This window comes from Kwoniella mangroviensis (assembly GCF_000507465.2).
Source record: "Kwoniella mangroviensis CBS 8507 chromosome 1 map unlocalized Ctg02, whole genome shotgun sequence".
NCBI classification, from domain to species: domain Eukaryota; kingdom Fungi; phylum Basidiomycota; class Tremellomycetes; order Tremellales; family Cryptococcaceae; genus Kwoniella; species Kwoniella mangrovensis.
Window position 1 is genome coordinate 1,000,440 of NW_027062534.1, and position 23,124 is coordinate 1,023,563.

A 23,124-nucleotide genomic window follows, 5' to 3' on the forward strand; every position below is an offset into this window, starting at 1 on the left:
CGACAGTGAGGAGCAAGACTGAGGAGAGGTAATACTTTGGCTTGGATCAAGCAATGACTGGAGTCTCCTTATATGTACCATATGAACACTCATGTATTTGTAGTATATAAGACCATCATGAACAATGTTTATAATCATGATCGATGCGTCCTAGCCAAAAGAAGGTGGACATGCAGAGTGGAGGTTTCGGGGTGTGATCCGGGAATATGCTTAACTTGCCCTATCTACTTCTCCAACCTTCACATCCTACTCGAGTACTCAACTGTATCCACCGCCCCTCTCTTTGATAGGATTGCAGACTAGACCAAACTTAATCCACACTGATTCGCCTCTCTGTCAATCCAAACCTCATGACAAGTCGCCAATTTGACATCTCCTTCGCCCGACTCTAGCCAGTTCACTACCTCATCTATCATTACCTCAAGACCGAGCACCCTCACGCCTTATTAAAAGTCACCAAACAGCTCTATCAAAAGCTCATTCCGATCGTCTATCGTCGTGTCAAACTTGGACCAGATGGTTTATATACCCTACTTCGCTACCTAGTATTGAGTAATAAAGACAGTCAGTCTTCGGGGACAGATGATACGACAGTGAATGAAGGAGTGGTCGAAGCGTTGAAATATACGAGTCATACAGAGATATCTGATATAGAACAATGCGAAGAATTGGAAGAGGTGATGGACAATTGGATGGTTCACTCAGACGAATTGATCTTTCCATATCTAAAACATCTATCGTTGGGCGAGAATGTCATCATCGATTCGTTATCTTCCACAGATGAAGGAGGCATATACACCCTTCAACCGAAATTCAACATTTTCACCTCCGCAATCAAATTATCTTCTCCGACAACACTATGTATAGATTGGCCCGAAACATATGATAAAGAACGATCGAGTGATCCGGACGATGGAGGGAGTCTGATAGATTGGTTTGTACCGGAATTACTCCACAATCTCGATGAAAATACATGTAACATCAAGGAGATAAAGGTACATGTGAGGTACAATAACATTGGACATCTGATATTCAAAATAATGGGATATGGACCTGGATGGCGACCAAAATCCAAGCTGGATATGGTTAACATGCCAGGGGAAGAATTGAAGGGGATTATCCAACATGTATTTTGGAGTGTGGTCAATGCGATGAATGGTCTGATAGAAGAGGATCTACACTTCGATTCGACAATGATTGGGGAGCCGTTCTCTTTCTTCTTACTTGATGATGAGGGGAATAAAGATCAAGTGATCGAGGAAGTTCTGGAAGAGGTCACGGACGATTATGAGGCTCTTTACGATACCGTTCAAGATGCTACCACTTGGAAGAGTCAAGATAACGAAGATGAGTGGAAGTGTAGGTGTGGAAGACATATACCGGACTGGAAAGCGACGAACATGAAGAGGAGGAGTCCAACGCCAGAAGTAGAGGTGATGGATCATACGCAGAGGAAGATCGATGAGTATTTCAAGCCGTTGAAGAACAATTCTCAGATGGGTGAAGCATGGAGGTGAGGGCTCGCTACAGCATGTGATGTGAACCGACTTTCCGTTGATCAGTGCATGGACTTGAGTATATTCACTATCCTCGATATCCCTCTCACATCGACTCGATTGTTTCCAACAATGCGAGGTTGCACAAGTATTGCATCATCACGATTGATCGATGATCCTATATCAGGTACGATTCGGTTCATATGAAGTTACATTGGATTTAGCTTGCCAAGGTGATCAGATGGTCATGATTATGCATCAAGTCGTACAATGGGATATGATACATACCATATTTCAACGTATGGTATGGTAAAAGAAAGCAAGGATAGCAGCATATCGATCTTATGGGAATACCGTATGTAAAACAATTTGAAAGGAACATTGATGGTGAACAACAATGAACATGCGAATTCTGAACGATGAGTATTAGAGATTATCTCGCTACAGAAATCGAAAAAGAAAAAAAGGATAAATGAGTAAAACCCAAATTACAAAAAGCAAGAAGGAAGAAAAGTTTAGGAAAGTGTTATTCCTGATAACACGAAAACCGACAAGATACCTACCAGAGCCAATACTCTTGAATTCTGAACGGGGACGTTATTGAGTTCACTCTTGGAAAGAAGGGTAGAGGCATTGGTAACTGTGACGATCTATAGGAATAAGGTCAAGACAGGTCAGCAAACAATTTCATTTCCCGTGGGTTGAAATGTGGTCTTGCGAATTGGGACCGGGCGCAGAGAGGGAACGGGGATTCATTCGTTCAACTCACGGGAATACCTTGCGTATCATTACCCTGATAAGCCCAACCAGTAGTGGAATTTGACTGGTCATCCTCATTCGCACATGAGATCTTGACGCTCTGAATTGTGTTCCAGAAATAACCATTTGAGGTGTAATCTGGGTCGGTCCAGTCGATCATCCCGCCTGCCCAGTCAATGGTACCCTGAGCGGAAGATGATGTACCGGCTGGCCAGATTGATAGTTGGATACGAGAGGGTGTGGAGGGGTATTTGCTATATTGCAAATCAGGATCAGCTGAACATCGTAAACGATGATGGAGAGACTGTGTGTTGAGAAATCAACATAAAAGTGAGGAAGCGACTACTCACTATTGACTACCATCATCACTCAGAGTATCTGTCTTCAGCACAGTCCTGACCACTTGACCATCGATTAACCAGTTCATGTAATCTTCCTGCCAGTCGAACTATAGTGATCGCTTATCAGCTAACCTGGTCGAATGTATGTGCTGCACAGCCAAGGCGAAGACTAGCCAGATAGACTTACGGTATAAGTGTGGAAGTTGGACGAAGTATCTGAAGAGATATCTGAAGAAGCACCTTGAGTGGCGGAGTCTACATAATGATAAAATATGAATCAGCAGTCCAATCCATTTTGAAGATCGCGATGGGGATTAAGGCCAAGCTTCTTGCACTCACAATTGGCAACACCCAAAAACCAATAATTCGTCTGCACCTTATCGGTCGTCGCACCGGGGAACTCCCAATCAATCTCATCTTTCACATCAGACATGGTGATGGCAGCGGTTACCACACCGTTCCACTTGGATGATTCCAGCACAAAATCGATCGTTTCATAGTGGACGTAATGTGTGGAGGAAATTTTGGTTCCTTGATCTGATTCTCTGAGAGTGAGTCTGACACCGTCGCCCGATGGTGATGGGACGAGGGTACCAGTGTTGACTGTTGGGCGAGAGAGTAATGTCAGTAAGTATGACAGTGAGAGATGGGAGTGATCGGGCCAGGCCGGGGCATCAGGGAGTCATGTCATAGTTGGCGTAAAGTAAAGAGAGCTTTATTACTTACCGACCCAATCGTACGCCGTAGCATTCCCATCGTATTTTGTCCCATTCATCTGTACTTTGCTCAAGTCGGTAAAATTGGTTTCTTGAGATTCGCAAATGGGGTTGGGTCTACAGGAAGTAGATTTGTATGAATCTAGTCGTGTCAGCCAAGACATGATATTAGCTATGTGACCTTTCGACCAGATGAACCCATTCGCTCACATAGAGGTTCACATCCGCCTAAACAGTACGAGCCTGTACCGCAGAACCCATATTCTGAGCAACATGGTGCGGTTGACGGGCAGGAAACCGTCGAGTTACAGTTCTGGGCAGTGATGAGCGTCAAAACCGAGAAGAGGGTAGTAGCGAGAAAGAAGAGAGTCGCTCTTGTCATTGTGTATGTTCGTAATGTTAATTTAAGTTGAATGATTAGAGCAATATGGCAAATGAACTTTCTGGTTGAAAAAGCGAAGCAGAGGTAAATTGGATGTTGAGCTGATGGTCGGTGTTGACAGGGTGGAGAGGTCTAGGTGAACGATGGCTTCATGAGAGAGTTATCGGTCAATGGACGAATATGAAACGATGATAGCTATAGATGCGTCAAGGGAAGGAGATATCAGTAAAAGGAAAGTGTGACCGGGATGAAAAGAGCGATGCGATTGCCATGTCACATCGAACGCAGAGAGACGTTTGTAGCAGAATCAACGTCGATGGACATGACATGAAATGACAAGAGCACGTACCTCGTGGACAAGAATACCCAAGAAGCGTAGAACGGGGCGTGTAGCGGTTGAAGTTGAAACGTGAGAGAGCGTTGAAGTCGAACGTTCACCAGGATCACGTGTGTATGTATGAAGAGCGATACTGAATGATGAAAACTGACCGAAAGAAGATGTAACAGACGCATACAATACATATAGTGAACCGAATTCAAACAGATCCAGTCCAAACACCAAGACCATCAACATCGACATCAACATCAACAATTAACGACTGTCGAGAAAAAACAAACGCGCTGTGCCTTCGTGCCAAGCCGTAATTCCTCCTTGCCAGTCCCTGAAAGCGACGATCAATGCTTCATTTTAATCCGTTACCAACAATAAAATAACACTTTACCCCCAAATTAATTGGCAATGCATACATACCAACAATTAATTCAATTCTTTTTTCTAAACATTCTTCTTTTCTGTCTAAGCTTCCCACCGGTGTTGCTATTATTTGTATCAACCATCATCAATTCCTTTAATCCTGGTATTTTCTGTTTTGCTCTTTCCATCAATTTCCTATTTTTCACCGTTTTCCCTCTAGGCATCCAATCATACCTTAATATATCTGGAACATACTTTTCCAATACTTTTTGCTCCCCTTGCCCAAACTCAGATTGACCATCATAGAGGATGTTCAGATTATCATCCTTGTAGTGTTTATTCAAGTAAAGCTTGAATAGGACAATCCAGAATATGGGTAAAGCAGCTGCTACTGCCATGGGAGGTGATTGAGTCTTCAGTGTTACAGCTATCCATGCCAAAAATCATTAGCTTTTTACCTTGTTGGTCTGATCTTGGTGCAATAAACTCACTCAATACCATCAGACATTGCATGAAAACTGTTCCAACTAACAATCTATTGATGATTACCCACCAGCATTCACCATCTGTTTCTTTGGTGTCATTAACAAACTTGAGTGCTTGAGAATGCTGAGGAAATTCTCAGTTGTCATGCCCCTTGTGCATGTCAAATTAAATACTTACCACAATGTGAGCTGACCAGAAATGTATGGTTGCTCCAATCACCACTATAGGAGCCAAAGGTGCGTAGATCAAGCTAAGACAAATCATCTCAGCATGAGCTGTGAAGGAGTAGAATTATTTTGGACCCACCCCACACACATTGCAAAAATCTAAAATATCCCATGAGCTTGCTGACAGAAGAGTACAGTTGACACATGGATGCCATAGACTCACAATGAATGAGACTTCCAGGGCTGTGGATTATTCAGCACAATCAGGATATCAGTATTGCTCAGCACAAGTTACAAAAAATTTTGTTGATGGTAAAAGAAATGAATATTTACCCAGCTCAAAATGAATAGCCAAAGTGACTTCTGCCAAATCCTGAGGGGTTTTGAACTTGAGTAATTGAGGGGTCTTTAATATCAATCTTGGCACTTGTAACAGCTGTAACCACATAACTATAGATCTTATCCTATAAATTGACAAGCATCAGCAATGCAAGCATTCTCAAATATGGTCTCACTTACGGATACCAAGAAAACCAATAAAGACTTTGAGAAATATAAGCTCTTGTGATCTTTGCAGGTAGATCACCTATACTCTTATATATGTCCCCAATAGACTTTTCTCCTATCTTTGAATATATGCCTGAAATGGTCTCATAAAGCACACCAATCAGTCCAAAAACAACAAAATTGGACACCTGCCATCATCAATGAATCAGCTTAGATTTGATAGTATTTTGGAAAGAGGTGAACTCACTAGGAGAAAAATGAAAACTTGTCTTATTTGATCTTTATCTAAATGACCTCTAGTAATTGATCCCGACCACATGTTCAGCTCTCTCATGATATATGGGAGAAAATAAGCAAAGATGGCTGCTACAGCTGCAGGCAAGACACCTTCAATAATCATAAATACCACTTTCCAAAATTGGGAGTCTTCCTGCATTTGTTTGAGCTTTGGATATCTGTCTATTGCCTAAAGATGACCATAGGTCGCCTAAGTATTTTACTATCATGACAAGTCTTTGATTAGAGACTTACAATGCCAATATTGGTCAAAAAAACAATACCCATCACTGGTATTGTATTCAGGAAACAAACAAAGATTAATGCTACTTTACCAAAGATTGCAGAGGAATGTTTGGCTTTGGCATCTTTCTCTAGGTTTTTCCATAGCTGGTTGTGCAGTCAGGTCAGTATTTGCTGAATCTGATCACACTTGACATATGAGGCGACCCACTACATTGTGGGTCCTTGGAGCCTGATCAGCCATATCAAACACACAATCAGCATATAAAAAAATTTAAAATCATGTGTCTATTCACTTTCTGTAGGGTATATCCAGCCTGAGCCAAGTCACCTTTCTTTTGAGAAAGGATGGTCTTTGCTTGCCTGGCTGTGGGTAAAGTGACAAATGCTAAATGTCCATTTGGTTAATCAAGTCATATCTAGCTGAAAAATCAAACAAGCTGATTACTCACCTGCAGTGACAGTTCCATTCAGGTCTTTCCAATTTGAACCATCTTGCTCATATCTGATCAGCTCTTGCACTTCCTCTATCTGATGTTTTTCTTGCAGTGCCTCATTGCTAATATACATAGATATCAACTGCTGTCACATCATACTTAAAGAACTCACACCTTGGTCCTAGCATTCTGTTCATGATATTTAGCTTGATGAGCTTCTGTGAGTAGATGTAACGCTACTCACTTTGCTCCTCCCCATCACTCTGTCCCAGCAACTATCATAAACATGGTTTCTCTGACCCTCCTGACCCTCATAGAAGGTCTCCATGGCAACAGCTTCAATGGCTTTGGAAAATGCTTCTTTCTTGAACTTTTCTATCCTCTTTTCCAAGGGGTTGAGTTTATGCATAGCAAACCATACTTCACATGGTATATTCTGTAGGTTCTCCCCTAAGACTAGGTTGGTTATCTGTTTCTTGGCTCCTGTTGTTGTTGTCTTAGAAATTGAAAGGTTAGTGATGAACAGAGTCTTGAATGAGATTTCATTTCTGTTCCTATACATCATCATATTTCAGTCAGCTTGAATGGGTGCAGTGAACATCAAAATGGGCAAGTGATGCTCACATCTTTGCCCATTCTTTAACTAGCCTTGCATGATGAGTACAGGCTTTCAGAACTATCAAGACATGACACTCATCAACATCCGCTTTTTCTGAATCACCATGTGTGAACTCACCAAATATAATGACCAGCATGGTCACAATAATCTCAAAGCTCACATGAACCAACAATCCATTGCTCTTGATATTGGCAGCAGTTAGCAAATTGGGATTATCAATGATATTGGTCATATTCTCCTTGTCAAATTTGGTATTATTGTCCGCAGAATTATTTGAGCTTGAGCTTGAGCTTGATAGGGCATTTGTACTGCCATAGATAGTTTCAGTATTGATATAATAATTGGCAAATGCCATACAGACAGCCAGGATTGATATAACTGCAAAGAGATATTTGAGGAGCCTCAAAAACATGAGGTATATGACAGCATCTAGGCCTGATTGCAAGGTTAGCACATAGACCAACTCTTGAAACAATATGTCCAAAGAAAATGTCCAAGTGAAACGGGCTCAACACTCACCAAGCATTCTCAGACCTCTGATATCCTGTTCCAAGATGGTCTTCCTCTTCTTCTGCCCTCTTTTCCGGACACAAAGCCTTAGACCAAGTAAACTCCAACAGCAGCAAAACCACTTGGGCAATATAGCCATAAGTTCTGTCATGGTATCTTCCCAGTTTGGTTTTATCCAGCCAAAAAAATTTATGGGAGCCTTTGGGCAACAATAATCAATTAATCAGCTTTTCCACTGAGACCTGATCAAAAGTTTAAAGGAACAGGGGTTTGAAAGCTTACTTTTGGTGCTTTCCCAATCCACACACCATCATCTTCCTTTTCAACCCATATATATCCCTTCTCATCACCAGGGTCTTTCTTCTTGATAAATCCAGGATAATACTCAGGTTCTTCTTTGAACTTCTTCATGAGGTATTCTTTTTGACCTCTTCTACTCATCTGAGCTAATCTCAACCTATCTTCCTCTTTCTCTTCTTTGAGTTGAGAGGGTTTCCTGAGCTTCCATCTTGGTAAATAGATTCTGCGCCATTTCAACCTCACAGTAGAGTACAGCAGGAGGATCAATAACTATTACAATCAATTAAATCATGTGAGCATCTGGCAGATATGATGTTTGATATGATGTACAACTTACAATGCCTGCCATGCAAGCCACCCAAGCAGCTAAAATGCTAGTTGCAGATACATCCCAGTGTCTCTCTGCTTGTTGAATGAGATCTGCTGCTGATACTCCTCCTATATTGGCCTCTGAGGCTGTAGGGTTGGCAATGGTTGAAGCATATTGTCTTGGTAGGTGCATAGTAAGATTTGGGGACCTTTTGAGGGGTTTTGAACCTCTTCCCCTGACTTGTAAGCCTGAGATTTTTTTGTTGGGGTGATTGACACAGATATGTATTATATATACAGCAATAACTGGGCTTATAGTAGTTCAGCCAAACAGAAATTGTTGGTATATCTGTTGAGGACAATGTTGCTAACTTCCATACTTGGATGTGCATACACTGTGTAACAGTGTAACAGTCCTTTGTGAAAAGGAGGGTGATCATGCAGTCAAAGGAAAGATTCTCATACATAATTACAACCCATATGATCATACTTAACTGTTACGCAGTGGGATTTGAATAAGTTGTCACCACCCAGATTGCTCATGACCGGAAAAACGAGAGAACGTCTATTTTTAGATGGATTCCTGCTTTTTTGGGTCGATCCCGCGTCATCGATGTAAGAGGTAAACTCGAAAACCAAGTTGCTATTTTACAAGTCAACGAGAAGAAGTCATTTATCGGTCGTCATGAATGGGATTCACCCTCAAAATCATCACTGGATATCCTTCAGCTCTCGGCAAAGAAGGTGATCTGGGCGATACGGTCACACCAACTCACGATGGCCCCTATCAAACACCATGATACCCTCGTCCTGCACAAACATCGATCACCTCATCCATTCTTCACTCCGACCTACCTCTCATTCATCGATCCCCATACAAGCGAGCGAAAGGGAAGTTGGTCATCTAGAAGAGCAAGGAAAGGTAGATATTCACCTAAATCACATACTATACATTATGCTGGACCCGGTTCTCCGTCCAAAGATGAGGAACAGGGTGGGGGGGAAATACGGAAGATCGAAAGCCTGACGACTGGGAGAATAAAGAGGGAAGAAAGTAAATTCAAACCTCATTTAAAGGCGGATGTATCATTTTGGTTAGCTGTGAGCTTCACGCTAGGGTCGATGGTATGGGTTGTGAATGGTACGTTCCATCGCCATCTCTGCCTTCAATCTCGATGACGTTTGTCTGTTATACAGACGAACACTGATGACCCGGTAATGATCCAATAGGCTACCTCGTATGGTTCCCCATCATAAGACCTTCTCTAGATACCGAACCGTTCTCAAAGACAGCCGCAGCAACAGCTTTCCTTGGTGGATCAATTTTTGAAATCGGAGCGTATCTCGGCGTAGTAGAAGTATTAGATAGAGGTAGAGAAATAAATTTCGGTACTGCCCTTGGCGAACTATTGAATGATCGGAGATCCGTACCGAGAGAAACGGGCTTTAAATTGGATAGAATCAAGTCAAGATCGCATTCAGCAAGTACACCTCCGGCTACAAGTGATTCTGGCGATGATGGAAATGGCGACGAAAGTTGGCTGAGTGATAAGAAGGGGTTTATATGGTGGGGGAAACCTATGTGGCATGATATGGGTTATTTAGCTGTACGTCTGACGTGATGGATATCTGTGTCTTTGTAACTTGTTAATAAGGGGATAAACCGACTTGCCGGATATTTAGGCAATAGTACAGCTGTTCGCTGCTACGATATTTTGGGTATCGACATTGTGAGTGCACCTTACGTCAATGAGAAGAGTATTCGATGCTGACTTCTGGATGATAGGACCGGCCTACCTGGGGTAATACCTGGTTTTGCAGATGGAGGTGGATCACAAGCTATCATAGATATTTTCTTCTGGACTCCGCAGGGTGAGTTGATCGAATAGATCTTCAGTCTTTCGAGCAACAGTGGGTTAATATTCAAATTTGCTTCTAGTCATAGGTGGTACAGGTTTTATAGTATCTTCGTTAATATTGATGGTAGAAGTACAAAAAAAATGGTGGTTACCCAATCTTCTCGAGATAGGTTGGTGGGGTAAGTCCACCTTGCATAACTACTTCATGTAGCTCCGCCTGACTTACATTGCGTGTGTATCATTGTTGACATACGTTATTCTCATTTCCATAGTCGGTCTGTGGAACCTCATCGGTGCGATTGGATTCATGCTATGCGGAGCTTTAGGGTACGCCTCCTCAAGTTCTAAAGCAGAATACCAATCTGGTCTAGCGACATTCTGGGGCAGTTGGGCATTCCTTTTCGGTAGTTTTTGTCAGGTATGGGAGGTGATTTGGAGAGAACCGAGTGACAAGGATACATAGTGTAGGTAGGATAGATAGGCTTTCTTTTGGAATAGGTGATTCTTTGTTCTCATCATGATAATCAGTCGATCTGATCTATTATAAAGATTGAACGTCGTCATAGGCAAGATACACCAATATACAATACATCATGATAATGGCATGAATACAAATGACTCAAGTAAGAATCAGCACTACAAGAACTGAAAAGTATGATATTGATAATAATGATAGTAATGAAGTATGCGTGTGTGTGTTACGATCAACGAATGTCAGATGATAAATGGATAAACAACCCAATCCGATCCGCGAATTAATTGGAAGACCAGAAATCCTACTTCCTTTTACATCGGTGTAAACCCTTTCAACCCAAACAATCGCAAACTTCTCTTTCTCTTCGGCGTGTTAGGCACGGATCTCCAACCTCTCATTATCATCCCTCCTCCCGCTCCTTCTCCTTGATCTTTCTCATTCTCTGTATACCCACCAGAACCAGAAATACTCGACTGATCTTCGTTGCTGGCTTTTTCGCTCGCAGCATGGCGTTCATGACTCTCCTCCGACCCACTACCACTACCACTTGCACTAGCTGAGTTCTCCATATTGGCTCCACCACCAAATTCATCACTCATCGAAGTCACGCTATTACCCCTTCGAAGAGGTAAGAAGGACATGGATCTTCTCAATGTACCCCACGTACTCGTTGCGATAGGGCTATCAGGATCGACCGTATTCGCCTTGTTTGTCGAGCCCGATCCCGAGATTGAAGATGTTAGAGGGACGTTCGATCCGATGGAATCTAATGCCAGACCATGAGGGGGAGGTATAAAGTACTCCATCACGCCCAATCCCGTTGCGGAAGTACTGCCCGAAACTGATGTTGAGCCAGAGTCTGAGTCTTTGATGGAATGCTTTTGGGGTGATTTTGGAATTTGTACAGAATGATGAAGCTTTCTTGGCGATTCATCAGATCTCGATTTCTGAACCAAAGGTGGCATCTTCGGTACTGGTGGGATCTCATTAGTGGGAGATAAGATAGGTGAGACTGGTGTACTTCTCGCCCTGAACGTGTGTGGCATGGAAGATATAGAAGATAAGTTGAGATTGTATTTATTCTTCCGACCCGAAGCTGAATTCGATATGTCAGATCTGTAAGACTTGCTTCGAGGTGGTTGAGAATGATATCTTTGTCTACCGCTTCCGTTCGTAGCATCTCGATCTTTAGACCTGATCATCAATGTCTCCTCTTCGATGCCCCCAGTTTGGCTCACGCTCGTCAATCCTCTCAGGGAGGACAGAGATCTTCTAGGAGTGATCATGGGAGATCCATAAGACTGAAGTGAAGACACCGAGTTGTTCCTTGAATAATCCATGTTTCCTGTTCTGCCTAAGGTACCGAAATCCGATATGGCGGTAGCGGTGACCGAAGCAGATTCATCATCTCCCGATTCTTCATTATTCCCTCTGACAATCGAACTGATCGATCCGGTCCGTCTTCTGGACGAAGACGGTAGCGTACGGTATTTAACACCCGCTGGTCTGGAAGGTCTGAGTTCAATGACTGATCCCTTGACCTCACCCGTAATGGCGATATCGATTGATTCTTTTCGGGCTCTATGGTCCAAGAAACTCTTTCGGCGCCTTAAAATCGTCGAAGAATCTCTGGTTGACGTCCCATCACCATGTCCACTTTCGGATTGAGGGAAAGCGGGTAAATCAGGTAAGAACAGCGTATGATGTTGTAATTGAGCTTTTGACCTGACTGTCGAGCAGATATCCGAGAACAAGTCAGATAGCCCTCTTTCCACTAACATTCTTTGTCCATTTGATGCTCTTCTTAAGAGGATGGTTCCAGCTTGATTCGATTTCCGCTCAGGGGTGAATCCGAATGTCGACTTGATAGGAGAGATCATCGGTGTGGACGGCTTGGATCCCGATGTGTGATTTGGAGTGGTAGTGGGATTCGCAGCTTTAGCTGAAAACTCATCTAATTCCGATGGCGCTCCTACGAGGGTATGTCTCTTGGGTACAGGATGAGACGTAGCGTAGATATCGATATCACCAGTGAAAGCAGTGGAAGATCGTCTAGATCGTTGTGGGAAAGGCGAAACACTAGCTGGTAATTCGAATGGCGGGATGACGCTCTCATCACGTGCTTGGCATATTGCAGCGGCCCAGACTTCCTTCTCCGCTTCACAAGACGCGGCAAGGTCGAAGTTGTGTTCTCGAAGTGTCAAACGGATAGAGTGAGGCAAAAAGCCTGAAAATTGCTTGAAATGAGCGATCATGATAATGTAATAGAGCGAAGGAACCAGAGGGAGAAACTCACCTTCAGTGATATCAATCAATTCGAAGACCTCCAACGGTAGAAAGTGCTTCGCCTCGTAGTTCTTGCCTTTCTTCACCTTAGCTAAGATCAGGTATCCTCGATACAGGAAGGCAGCCAGATATTTCACTTTGACAGGAGGAACGAGAGGAGCTAAAGAGGGGTGATGGTGAAGTACGTCCAAAGAGCCGATGAGGCGACATGTACCTAGAGATCTGATGAACGACGGTGTGAGATTGGGATGGGCTTCAAGTCGATCTAGAACAGTGGCAGACTTGACTTCTGCATCCTTCAATCTCCTAGCTTCATCAGCTTCTTCAGCTACTCCCCTCATCGCTCCTAAAGCTCTTTCCAGGTCTACTCCAACATCGAATCCTTCGTCGTAATAGTCGGATCCAGACCCGGGCGAAGTCGGACCAGCGGCATCTAGCAGTTGACCAAGCAGAAGAGGGTATCGACATATACGTTGAATAGGCGTGATGAGGTAATCCTTGAAATGAAGTCTCGATCGATGCTTGTGAACCGGAGGCACAGACTCATCTAGAAGATCTCGTAGAGTTGTAAATGATTGAGCAGCACCGATGATTTGGCATCGTTTCTCAAATCCTTCATAATCTACCCTCTCTGATACGTGCTTTACGAGTGTTGTGGCAATGATTGATTCGGCGCAGAAGTCCTTGTACAGACTGAAATGCGTAATCTATACATAACTCAATTCATTAATACATGGTGGCTGGGGTACAGGGGCTGGGTGAAGGAACTCACATCATCCACAAACAACGTCGCCAATCTTCTCGAGACTCTATCAACCTGTCCTGCGGAGCCAACTTCCAGATTTCTCGGAGATTCATATCCTAAACCTTCTTCTTTCAGGATATCCACCATTTTTCCAGCAAAGGCAGCATGGAATACCAAGAGCTCATCGGTGTTTCTAGCAATCATCTTTGCATTTCTCTCATTCACCGAAGGAAGAGCAGCGAGTTGAGGCAAGTAGACATGACAAAGGGTTCGTAAATCTTCTGTGTAGGCTACTTCAGTTTCGGCCAACTCCAAGATGATCATTATCCGCTTCTCTAATTTTCTTCTCAAGCGATTCTGCTTGGCTTCCCATTCTAGCGATCTCTGTAATCTCACTGCTGAGAGAGAAGCCTCATTGTTCTCCCCTTCAAAACCTTCTTTGCCACTCTTGGCACTTCTGGACAAAGAAGTGGTAGCTGATGATAGAGGATGTTCTTTCGACGAAACTGATGGTGAGAAGGCGGAAGTCGAAGTATCTGTGTTGGTCAGAGAGGCCGATAATACAGACTGTTCATGATAATCTACCATAATCGCTGAAGCCGAGGCTGAAACTGCTGGATCTACTTTCGACTTTATCTCCACTAGGACAGGTTCGTCGTATTCTAACGAGCTTCGACGTGGGGGAGGATCATGTGGCATAAGCATATCTTCCGGTATGACAATTTCGACGTTACCTGCCGGTAGAGGTCTTGATATATTGGTTAGACCGAGTACTACTGGGGGTTCTAAGCCTGACAAACTTGATTGTCTAGGAGCAATGACCGGCACCATATCTCCTCCTTCTCCAGCAGACCCTAAGGCAAGGGGTCTGACAGTAGCGACTGTGGACACCGATTGAAGAGTATAATCTGATCTGGTGGGTTGTTGGTATGAGAAAGGGATTGGAGGAGAGTCGAATTTGTGGGCTACTTCTTTGGGCATATTCTTCCATTGATTGGTCGATCCCGGAGGTTCAAATTCAACTTCTATAGGAGCAGATGCGGAACCTACAGATGCCCTTCTTCTCCTGAATCCACCTAAAGATCTCGGTCGAGGTACAGATCCCAGCCGTAATGTTGATTTACCAGACACTTGAGATTGTTTCTGATCTTCGGCTGCTGAGGTCGAAGCTGATTTCCTATGCCCCCTGGTAAGACTCTCCAAAGGACTGCTTGAAACTGTAACAGCTCGTTTACGGGGACGCCTGGAACTCGTAGGTGACCGGGGACGAGTGGGCGAGTTGTGATAGGAATGGGAAGGAGAATCATGAGAATGATGGGGATGATGATGCGGTTGAGGATGCGGTTGAGCATACCTGGAAGAGGAGGTAAGAGGCATTTGCAACTCATCCGCTGAGCTTTCTTCCGCTTCTTCACCCTTGCTCCTTCTAGATAACGAAGCGCTAGTAAGGTCAAACGAAGGTTTAAGAGGAAGGTGGAACGCCTTCCCTTTGCCTTTGACATCGGGTTGAGAAGAGCCTGTATCTGGATACGCAGAGAAAAGAGGTTCATCAGGAGTGCCTGCCGGAATGTTGATGGGTGAAGGGCGAGGTCGCTCAGAAGGAGTATTGGTACCGGAGGAAGCGGCATACTGGTATCGAGAGCTTCCTGCGGCAGGGAAGTACGATCCAGGGATGGGATAGTAAGAAGAGATGGAAGACCGCCGACTGGATCCGGCGAAATCGCTCGGGGTAGGTAAAGGCTGCTCGGAGCTGACAGGAACTGCGGGATTGGATGTCGAGAGTTCAACTTCGTTTGGCGGTGATTCTCGAAGAGAGGGCGTTGGAGCGACGGATTGGGGGATAGGTTCCAGCGTCGGTATAGCCAAAGTTGATGGGTGAACAACCAATAGTGAGTCCATCTTGTTGATTTATCCTAACTATTTGATGTGAAATTTTCAACAACGGCCTTTCAGACTCGGTCTTCCTGGTACTCCAGATAACGCAAGTCTCACTGTCAGAGTCGACAATTTTGGTAGTCCGAAAAATGGATGTTATGGAAGAGTATTTCGAAGATGGTCAGAGAAGGTCAAGTTTGTTTTTACGGCATGGAAGGATCAGAGGATGTTTTCGTTCCCAGATCCGCAGATTGGTATCAGGAGGACAAAGGAAAGCCGGCCAACGGAGACACCAAGTGAAAGGAGTGGTATCGGAGAAGAGAGCAGAAGAATGTAAGTTGGAGTCGGTGTTGGAGTTTTCATGAAAGGATGTACGATTTATGACCAGCATAGATGAAGTACCAGGAGAAAAAGGGGTATCGAGATAGAAGTGTACGACCAGGGTAAGTGATTGCTATTACTCTTGGAGCGCCAAAAGAGACGGAGATGGACTCACAGATATCAATATGCTACTTTGACACGAGCCCAATGCGACGAAAATGATGTTTTGGAGGTGGCGTGTGATTTCACAATGGATGGCACGAGTGGGCGGGCTGTTTGATACGTCAAAAGCTGAAGCAAGTATCATCTGTTCAAAACGTCACATATTGGTGTGATATGAGCATAAGTTCCAGATCAATGAACGAAATGAGAATGGATCAACTTAAAACACCTGAGAGCTCACCATCTGATGGTTATGATGATGATGTAGGCGAGCGATAGGATGATACTCACCGACTCATCCTCAAACACCTGACTCCTCTATCAAGCTGGTACTGTTTGCTATACTGTTGACACGCTTAATTAGATCGTTCTTGTGGATAGATCGGTAGGGAGCCGATAGGTCTAGCAAGATAGGAGAAAGGACTGTTAGTCTTGAAGTTTGAGTACGATGTGTGTTTGTGTGTATCCAATGATGTAAAAAGCCGATCAGGATAACATGGGGAAACAAAGAACGAACAAGGTTTATGATTGGGATCGGGGATTCATGCACATGAGCATTAATGAGGACAGGATTGTCCAGTTGAACAAAGGAATCCCAAGCATAACGGACAATGTTGAACCGCAGGGGAAGTGACACTCACCTTTGTCCTGCAATTATGGTATCCTTCAGAGCACGAGCACCACTTGAGCACGTTGCCTCTTTCTATATCCTGATCCTGAACTCTATCCTTCCTTTCAACGTCAAGATTGTTTATCCCGATCGATTTCTCAAAAACCAACCAGCTTGTCTTCGTAAGCTGACTCGCTTGGGAATGGCCTCTGTCGTTGTTCGGTTTATCGAATGGTCGATTTTTGGCTGAGGGCAGTTGTTTGTTTAGTTCTGCCGAGACAAGATCGAACACTATATGTATTCGAAGACACGGTTGTATCGGTTCGGTTCGGTCGTTTTCTCAATTCAGTTTGTTCTTGACTTCTGGCTCTTGATTGTTGTATTATAATTATCGAGGTATGTTATATTAATGATACAGAAGGCGAAGCTATATAATAGGAATGGGATGGATAGTTTACACAAATGAAATGATATGCTATATGTACGATCAACGATGGAAATGAAATGAGATGAGATGATATCGTTGACGAAGGATGAAAAGACGATAACGATGAGTAACAAATCGACCAAGAAGCCAAGCCATGTACTGCAACAAGAATCATACCACATCATACCGTGCAATCACATCACATCTTCCCGCATATCGTTGCAATCCTTCGTTTGTCAAGTACTGCAATTTACAACTGAGGGAAAAAGAGTGCTGTAGTACCTGAAAGGGGATTGAATACGGTAATAACGGTATTCGATCTAGTAATCATATGAACCACTCTCTCTGGCATTCCAAGGTGAGCAAACAAAACATCCAATCCGAAAACAGCTCATTACGTTGACAGGAAAGTTTCTCTCCGACTATTTCAGTCTAAAAAAGTTTAATTTTGGCAAAAAGTCATTTGCATCGTGAACAGGTGGGAAAGAGAGTCATCTCGTACCGTGCATGTGTGAAAAGGTACAGAAGAATTTCATAGAAAGAGATGGCGTTACCAGCAGTACTTACTACTAATCAAGCAACGATGGGAAAATGAAGATACGAAGCGAAACATATCTAGACCAATCCGTCAGAGGGCTGCAATTCTCCGGTAGCAGATACTACGGTATTCTGTGCAGGATCACATGCTACAAATATTGTACTGCTTATACAGCAAGTAAGGTTATACAACGTACATTTTGTATATGCGGGTCAAGGGAAGAAGAGATATCAGGCAACGGCATGCCGAGCGGAAATAACAAGGATCTAAACGAGCACGAGCAGGCAGCATGAGGCATGCATGACATTGCTTGTCGATCTAGCTGGATGTATCAACATCGAGCGATGTGCATGTACCGTTTTGTCGAACTACGCCAAGGCTTTCTAGGAGAAGGACAAGAAGAGAAACAATGACGTCGTTATCTCATACTATCGTTACTACTTTTAGCCTGTATAAGCAATAATCCGCCGACTACGGAACAAAGGGCGAAACCATACCGGGTCGGCAGTACCTTACGAGATAGTACAGGAGGATGTCTTCGGACCGTAATTCTGTACTGCATAGTGCGATCGCAAGACGTTTGGCCACCTTGGAGAAGAAGAAGCAAAGAAGATCAGGACAGTTAAGCAGCTGCCTTGAATTTCGGAGAAAACTCGTATCGGCATGAAATTCGTTGGAATCCACAAAATCTACGAGTGTATCAAGAGGAAGAGGTCAATGCTGTACAGTCAGCTCACCGTAGTCCTCTTACTCGATCGATCACTCCTTGTGACCAATGACACCAACATCACAGCAAGAGTGGGAAGAGGCGTTACATACCTCTACTTATCTCACATTCACCGTGTTACTACTCAGTCATGCTCATCGGTTATCTTTGCTTTTTTTCTGCTTGCGACTCTGATGACATCGCATTGCCACCCGGTTACGATCACAAAGAATCATCGTGATTTCTTCTTTTTAACCTCAACTGTCTCGTACGACAACATGCACAGCCTGATGTCCTAACGTATTGCATCTGTGAGCTATGGCATCTTACACAACGATCAGGTAATCAAGCGCAGTCGATGTTTGTAGAATGTATGTAATACCTTATTCTGACTGTAGGTTCACGTGCCTCCAAAAATACAGCACAAAACGTTTTTTTTTCTTTACAAAAAAACGAAAAGAGGATTACGGCATGAAGAGAGTATTTAACCATAAATCGTTGCGATGAAGAAAGAAACGAAGGATGGGGCATCACAAATTACGCTGACAGTGCTTACGACGACGCAAAATGGATTTATAATAATGCAAGACGGGCAGATCTATTTATCGCCATCTCAAGCTTCGAAGAATACGCATAAAATCTCTGTGCCTCAACGGCCAAATTTGCGGTACTTGTGCCCAGCTTCAAGCTAGAACATCTGATTCATCATTGTCGTGCCGTGAGAAAGTTGATCGAGATCCGGCTTTGGCCGGATGGCGAGCACACAGATGTCTTCTAGCGAATTATTCCTCTGAATATGACTACTGTGGCAGACCACAGCCAGAGAGAACGCAGAACAACACGAACAGTTGACTTCTGCCGATACCGGGGTAAAGAAAGTTTCCCAAACTCCCCGCCTGGGCTGTCCATGGTGACAATCGAAGTTCTTACCAGGTCGTACCCGTAGAACTTCCAATCTCATCAAGGCATGTGAGCGGTACTATTCCAAGAGACAATATTCCGCGTATTCTCTTACTTGGCGCCCAAAAGTTCGATTGTTTACTGGGAGACGTAGAGATCTTTTTCTAGCGGCTGATAGGAGCGGGACCTGAACAGTGAAGATCGGGACAAAGGATACCGTTCAACATGCATTTATGTCGAAGGTAGACCCGTACGATTTAGAGATAGTTTCTCAGTATATATATATTCATGTAGACTGACCTTATAAATCTCTAGAGCTGTGACAAGCACTTGAAAGCCGCTCTTTGATGGCATCGCCAGCGGTAAAGGGGCAACTTAAAAGTGTGCCTGACTCGGGAATGACAGAGTCCTTTTGCACTCGGAACCGGTTTTCTGGGACTGACGCTTTGATCTTCTTGACAACGGATGAGCAAACTATGACGTTGCTACGACATAAGGCTGCCCGTTAGTCTGGTGGCATCTGCAGTTTGGAGTGGACGCTCAAAATCGCTATGAGCCATTTGAAGATTCAAGTACTATAGCAATCGAGGCGAACTTTTTCGCCGTATAATTATACCTACCATGCCATTGGCTGCATCAAGAGTAGATTGTGACAAGATGTGGAAGAGCCCGTTCATCATACCAGGAACACTGAACAGATATTCATATATACCTGCGGTTTAGGAAGGAAGCGACATGGTGGAACACCGTCATTGAATTCAGCGGCCCCGTCTCACACAGGTTTCAAACTCATGACCTGAAGATCACAAGCACAGACCACTCGACTAACCAGTTTTGTTCGACGCAACCGAACAAGGGTGATCCTTGGGCACACAGGCCTTTGCGTTGGTTCAATTGAATTGTATCGCTTGGATTTACTTCCCCCTTCTCTTTTCAGAGAATGCTTGGATCGCTGTCTCTCGTACCCAGTCACATCTTCGAAGGTGATGGGGAGAGACATATATAGGTATCACTCTAAATAGCACCAACATGCCCCCCTCTAAATCCAACTCTCATCGTTCATAATGGCTTTAAAACTTTTGCTTGTCATTCTAGCTTGTCCAATTATCACTTCTACTATTGCTCAAACCACCGTACCAACAGGTAATGGCGTAAGCTTTCAATGCTCCTGGGATCCTTCAGCCATACAAGCATTCGCTGGTGGAAGTTATTGTACGTCGAGCAAGAAAGTCTGAGATTATAAATGCATGTATACGTTATGGCTCACACCTATATGTCTGGCATAGGTGATTCCTACTTAACCAGCAAAGCTGGAAGCCAATGGCCGTTGGCTAACGAAGTCGTAACTGTGTCATACTCCAAAGCACCTACAAGTTACTATAGTACAGCCGTCGGTGATATCTATCTGGTTTGCAGTGAGTGTGCACCACAACCAACTGGCTTTTACCTGTTTTAAGCTTTCTGCTGGCTTGTTGTAATGTTTGTTAGATTGGCAAGATCCCAGTTCGGCGGGCAATTAGTGGATGTAGATATAACGCTGGTGCCCCCGTGTGTACTTGTTTCCAAGTAATCTCTGGCCTCAACATCGAATCCGCTGATCGCAGAATTGTGGTGATAGTCCGGGGATACCTTTGCCACGGGTATAAAGTACAATATAGGTGGCCTGGGATTTCAGCAGAGCTGTCCTGTCGTTCAGGCGAATAAACCGAGACCAAGTCCAGGTCTTTATTACAAGAAACGTTTTGGACTAGGTAAGATAATACAGGTGCAACATATCTCGATTGTGGAATTGACGTCGGGGTATATTAGTCACCACATTCGCTTGTCCCATCATTCAGGAAGGAGGCCCATATTACCTCACCAATACACAGTACAGTCTGTCTTCTACTGGGCAAAATTATATTTGCACGTGAGTCCTTCTCACTCTAGGACTACTTGACAGACCATTTGATGTGTTCGATGCAGTTATCGTACTACCTCTCCAGGCCAGTTCCAGTGTAGATACGATGCAGTGAGTGGTCAATCTTCCTTGAATGTTATCCATGGAACCGAGAGCTAACTCTTCTTACTTCAGAACGGTCAGCTTTTACCTAACAGCGCTACCGTACCAGCCAATGTAAATTGTCCGCTATCGCAGTGTCAAGCCGTTCAGCCATACATGGGAAAGAGAGGTCTACCCCAGCCGGCCGACAAAAGGCAAACTTCCAGAGAAAGAATCATTGCGAGACAAAAGGAGATTTGGGGGACGTTCGCAGAAGAGCGCCTCTGATTGAGTGAAGGAAGTTTCTTACCTTGGGTTACCGAAGTAGCGGATGACGCTGGTGAGATATATGTAGTAAGGCGTCAGTAATATGAAATGATGACTTGACCTCTTCACGGAAAAGTACATTCGCACTCCAGTACAATTTCGCAAACAAGTGATGGAGACCTGCCTGGGTTCTTATTCGCCCCCGAAAGACACTCACGTTCAAGGCCTTCGGATACGTAAAAATTCCAACTTGCATGATCGTATACACTCAGGAGTGAAGATCATTGGGAAGAACCCTTGAACACATATGATGTGCAAGTGCAAGACGGTTCCAGCAAACATCTTCATGAGTTGAGGACCCGCAGTAAATATGCTTCTTGTTCCAACAGTGGTGCCTTGGTGGTCAGTCATTTCCCGTTCCTGATCCCGTAATTTTGATTCCAGCTACAGGTGTCAAACAGCCTTATGTGGCTTATGCAGTTTAGAACCGAAAGGGATGATAACCATCCGCAGTGTGTATGCATCTACCTTGCCGATATTTTGATCGCAGGGTCGATGATTCTTGTAGCACCTATGGAAGTATATAAGCGGTGGATGAGTATATAGGTCTTTCCCCCTTGTATATACTCGACGACGAACCCACATGCAATATGCGAACGAACGACATTCCTCGCATCAATCGTCAGCTTTCACCTACCCAACAAGGTAGACCGAACTAGCTGCCGGGCACTTATCATACACTGCATGAAAATTCCGGTAGTACCACCTGCGTGTGAGTAACAATAAATCTTTGAGTGATCGTCATTGTATGCTGTATGAGGACATCAAACCCTTGTAGGTACCTTCTGGGCTCCAGAGCCCTAAATGGATGCATCTACAAGCCCGTCGGTGGTGTTTATCATATGATGAACAGAAGGTGATTTGATTGTATGGTAACGGATTAGAACGGTGATTTCCTAAATACCAATGTCACACCAAGTCCCTTGAGGCAATGTCAAGGAGTTCAACCGTACACTCTTAAACGAAGGTTACCGGGACCTTATGATCACACACGAACCTCAAGAGAGAAGATCGTGAATAGGCAAAGAGAGCTGTTTGGGCGTTTGACTTTGTGATGTCCATCTTCTATATTCGATTTGAGCATTGACCTGATTCGTCCATGCGTTTATATGACATCGTTGGAAACTGTGAAATCGCTTTTCAAGCTGGGGCATTCATAGCAAAAGGTCACCCTGTACAGATTGGAAGTCACGGTAAGGCAGAACTTATTTCCAGAGTGAAGGAAAGGATGCCAAGAAAGCCTGCATGTCAAATACTACTGTTTTCCACCTTGAACGGACTGGCTCCTACGGAACGGACATCCCATTACGTGATATCTCTGGAATCCCCTTGGCGTCACCGCGAGTTGGGACGGGTACCTGAAAGAGTCGTCTGGCTTTATCTGGCATACCGAATATGACACGAGGTTGTGGCGTAAAGTGATATATGTAGAGTGTGGTTGTTGACCGTTTTCTTTTCATTACTCTTGCAATTGTTCGGTTCAGGGCGGAGATTTTTACCTACTAGCGATGTTAACATATTTATGCATATATATGACCATGCATTGAAGTACTGGTAGTGATCCCCAGTGTGCCCTCTGTGATCACGTTCTCTTGCACAGTCACACTTATACACGCTCAATCCCCAATGGTTGAAATTGACTCTTCTCACCGTGGTCGCCTTACTTGGCT

The 23,124-nt window shown here is 44.0% G+C and overlaps 6 protein-coding genes across 6 annotated transcripts; 3 read left to right on the top strand and 3 right to left on the bottom strand.

Moving 5' to 3' along the window:
- Positions 1–692: 692 nt before the first annotated feature.
- Positions 693–1,517, top strand: I203_105477 (uncharacterized protein; the record flags this gene model as incomplete). The annotated part of the gene is made up of 1 exon (XM_019144634.1): positions 693–1,517. The coding sequence occupies one exon, from the start codon at positions 693–695 to the stop codon at positions 1,515–1,517; it is 825 nt and encodes a 274-aa protein (XP_019005969.1).
- A 494-nt stretch (positions 1,518–2,011) lies between these two features.
- On the bottom strand, positions 2,012–3,694 carry I203_105478 (uncharacterized protein; the record flags this gene model as incomplete). Its single annotated transcript, XM_019144635.1, has 7 exons — positions 2,012–2,146; positions 2,266–2,509; positions 2,606–2,703; positions 2,784–2,851; positions 2,936–3,199; positions 3,323–3,454; positions 3,523–3,694. The coding sequence occupies 7 exons, from the start codon at positions 3,692–3,694 to the stop codon at positions 2,012–2,014; spliced, it is 1,113 nt and encodes a 370-aa protein (XP_019005970.1).
- A 762-nt stretch (positions 3,695–4,456) lies between these two features.
- On the bottom strand, positions 4,457–8,435 carry I203_105479 (uncharacterized protein; the record flags this gene model as incomplete). The annotated part of the gene is made up of 19 exons (XM_065517787.1): positions 4,457–4,815; positions 4,880–4,997; positions 5,052–5,124; positions 5,181–5,200; positions 5,265–5,284; positions 5,375–5,505; positions 5,561–5,736; positions 5,796–6,014; positions 6,080–6,214; positions 6,279–6,299; positions 6,364–6,455; positions 6,520–6,626; positions 6,677–6,693; positions 6,749–7,058; positions 7,129–7,180; positions 7,241–7,558; positions 7,643–7,832; positions 7,916–8,203; positions 8,271–8,435. The coding sequence occupies 19 exons, from the start codon at positions 8,433–8,435 to the stop codon at positions 4,457–4,459; spliced, it is 2,811 nt and encodes a 936-aa protein (XP_065373091.1).
- Positions 8,436–9,019: 584 nt separating this feature from the next.
- I203_105480 (uncharacterized protein) lies at positions 9,020–10,564 on the top strand (the record flags this gene model as incomplete). Its single annotated transcript, XM_019144637.1, has 6 exons — positions 9,020–9,383; positions 9,473–9,849; positions 9,926–9,972; positions 10,029–10,114; positions 10,182–10,280; positions 10,374–10,564. 6 exons carry the CDS (start codon positions 9,020–9,022, stop codon positions 10,562–10,564), a joined length of 1,164 nt encoding a protein of 387 aa, XP_019005972.1.
- Positions 10,565–10,887: 323 nt separating this feature from the next.
- I203_105481 (uncharacterized protein) lies at positions 10,888–15,506 on the bottom strand (the record flags this gene model as incomplete). The annotated part of the gene is made up of 3 exons (XM_019144638.1): positions 10,888–12,803; positions 12,873–13,569; positions 13,635–15,506. The coding sequence occupies 3 exons, from the start codon at positions 15,504–15,506 to the stop codon at positions 10,888–10,890; spliced, it is 4,485 nt and encodes a 1,494-aa protein (XP_019005973.1).
- A 4,704-nt stretch (positions 15,507–20,210) lies between these two features.
- Positions 20,211–21,415, top strand: I203_105482 (uncharacterized protein; the record flags this gene model as incomplete). Its single annotated transcript, XM_065517788.1, has 8 exons — positions 20,211–20,358; positions 20,433–20,488; positions 20,535–20,561; positions 20,635–20,694; positions 20,765–20,897; positions 20,956–21,055; positions 21,112–21,157; positions 21,221–21,415. 8 exons carry the CDS (start codon positions 20,211–20,213, stop codon positions 21,413–21,415), a joined length of 765 nt encoding a protein of 254 aa, XP_065373092.1.
- Between the last annotated feature and the right edge of the window lie 1,709 nt (positions 21,416–23,124).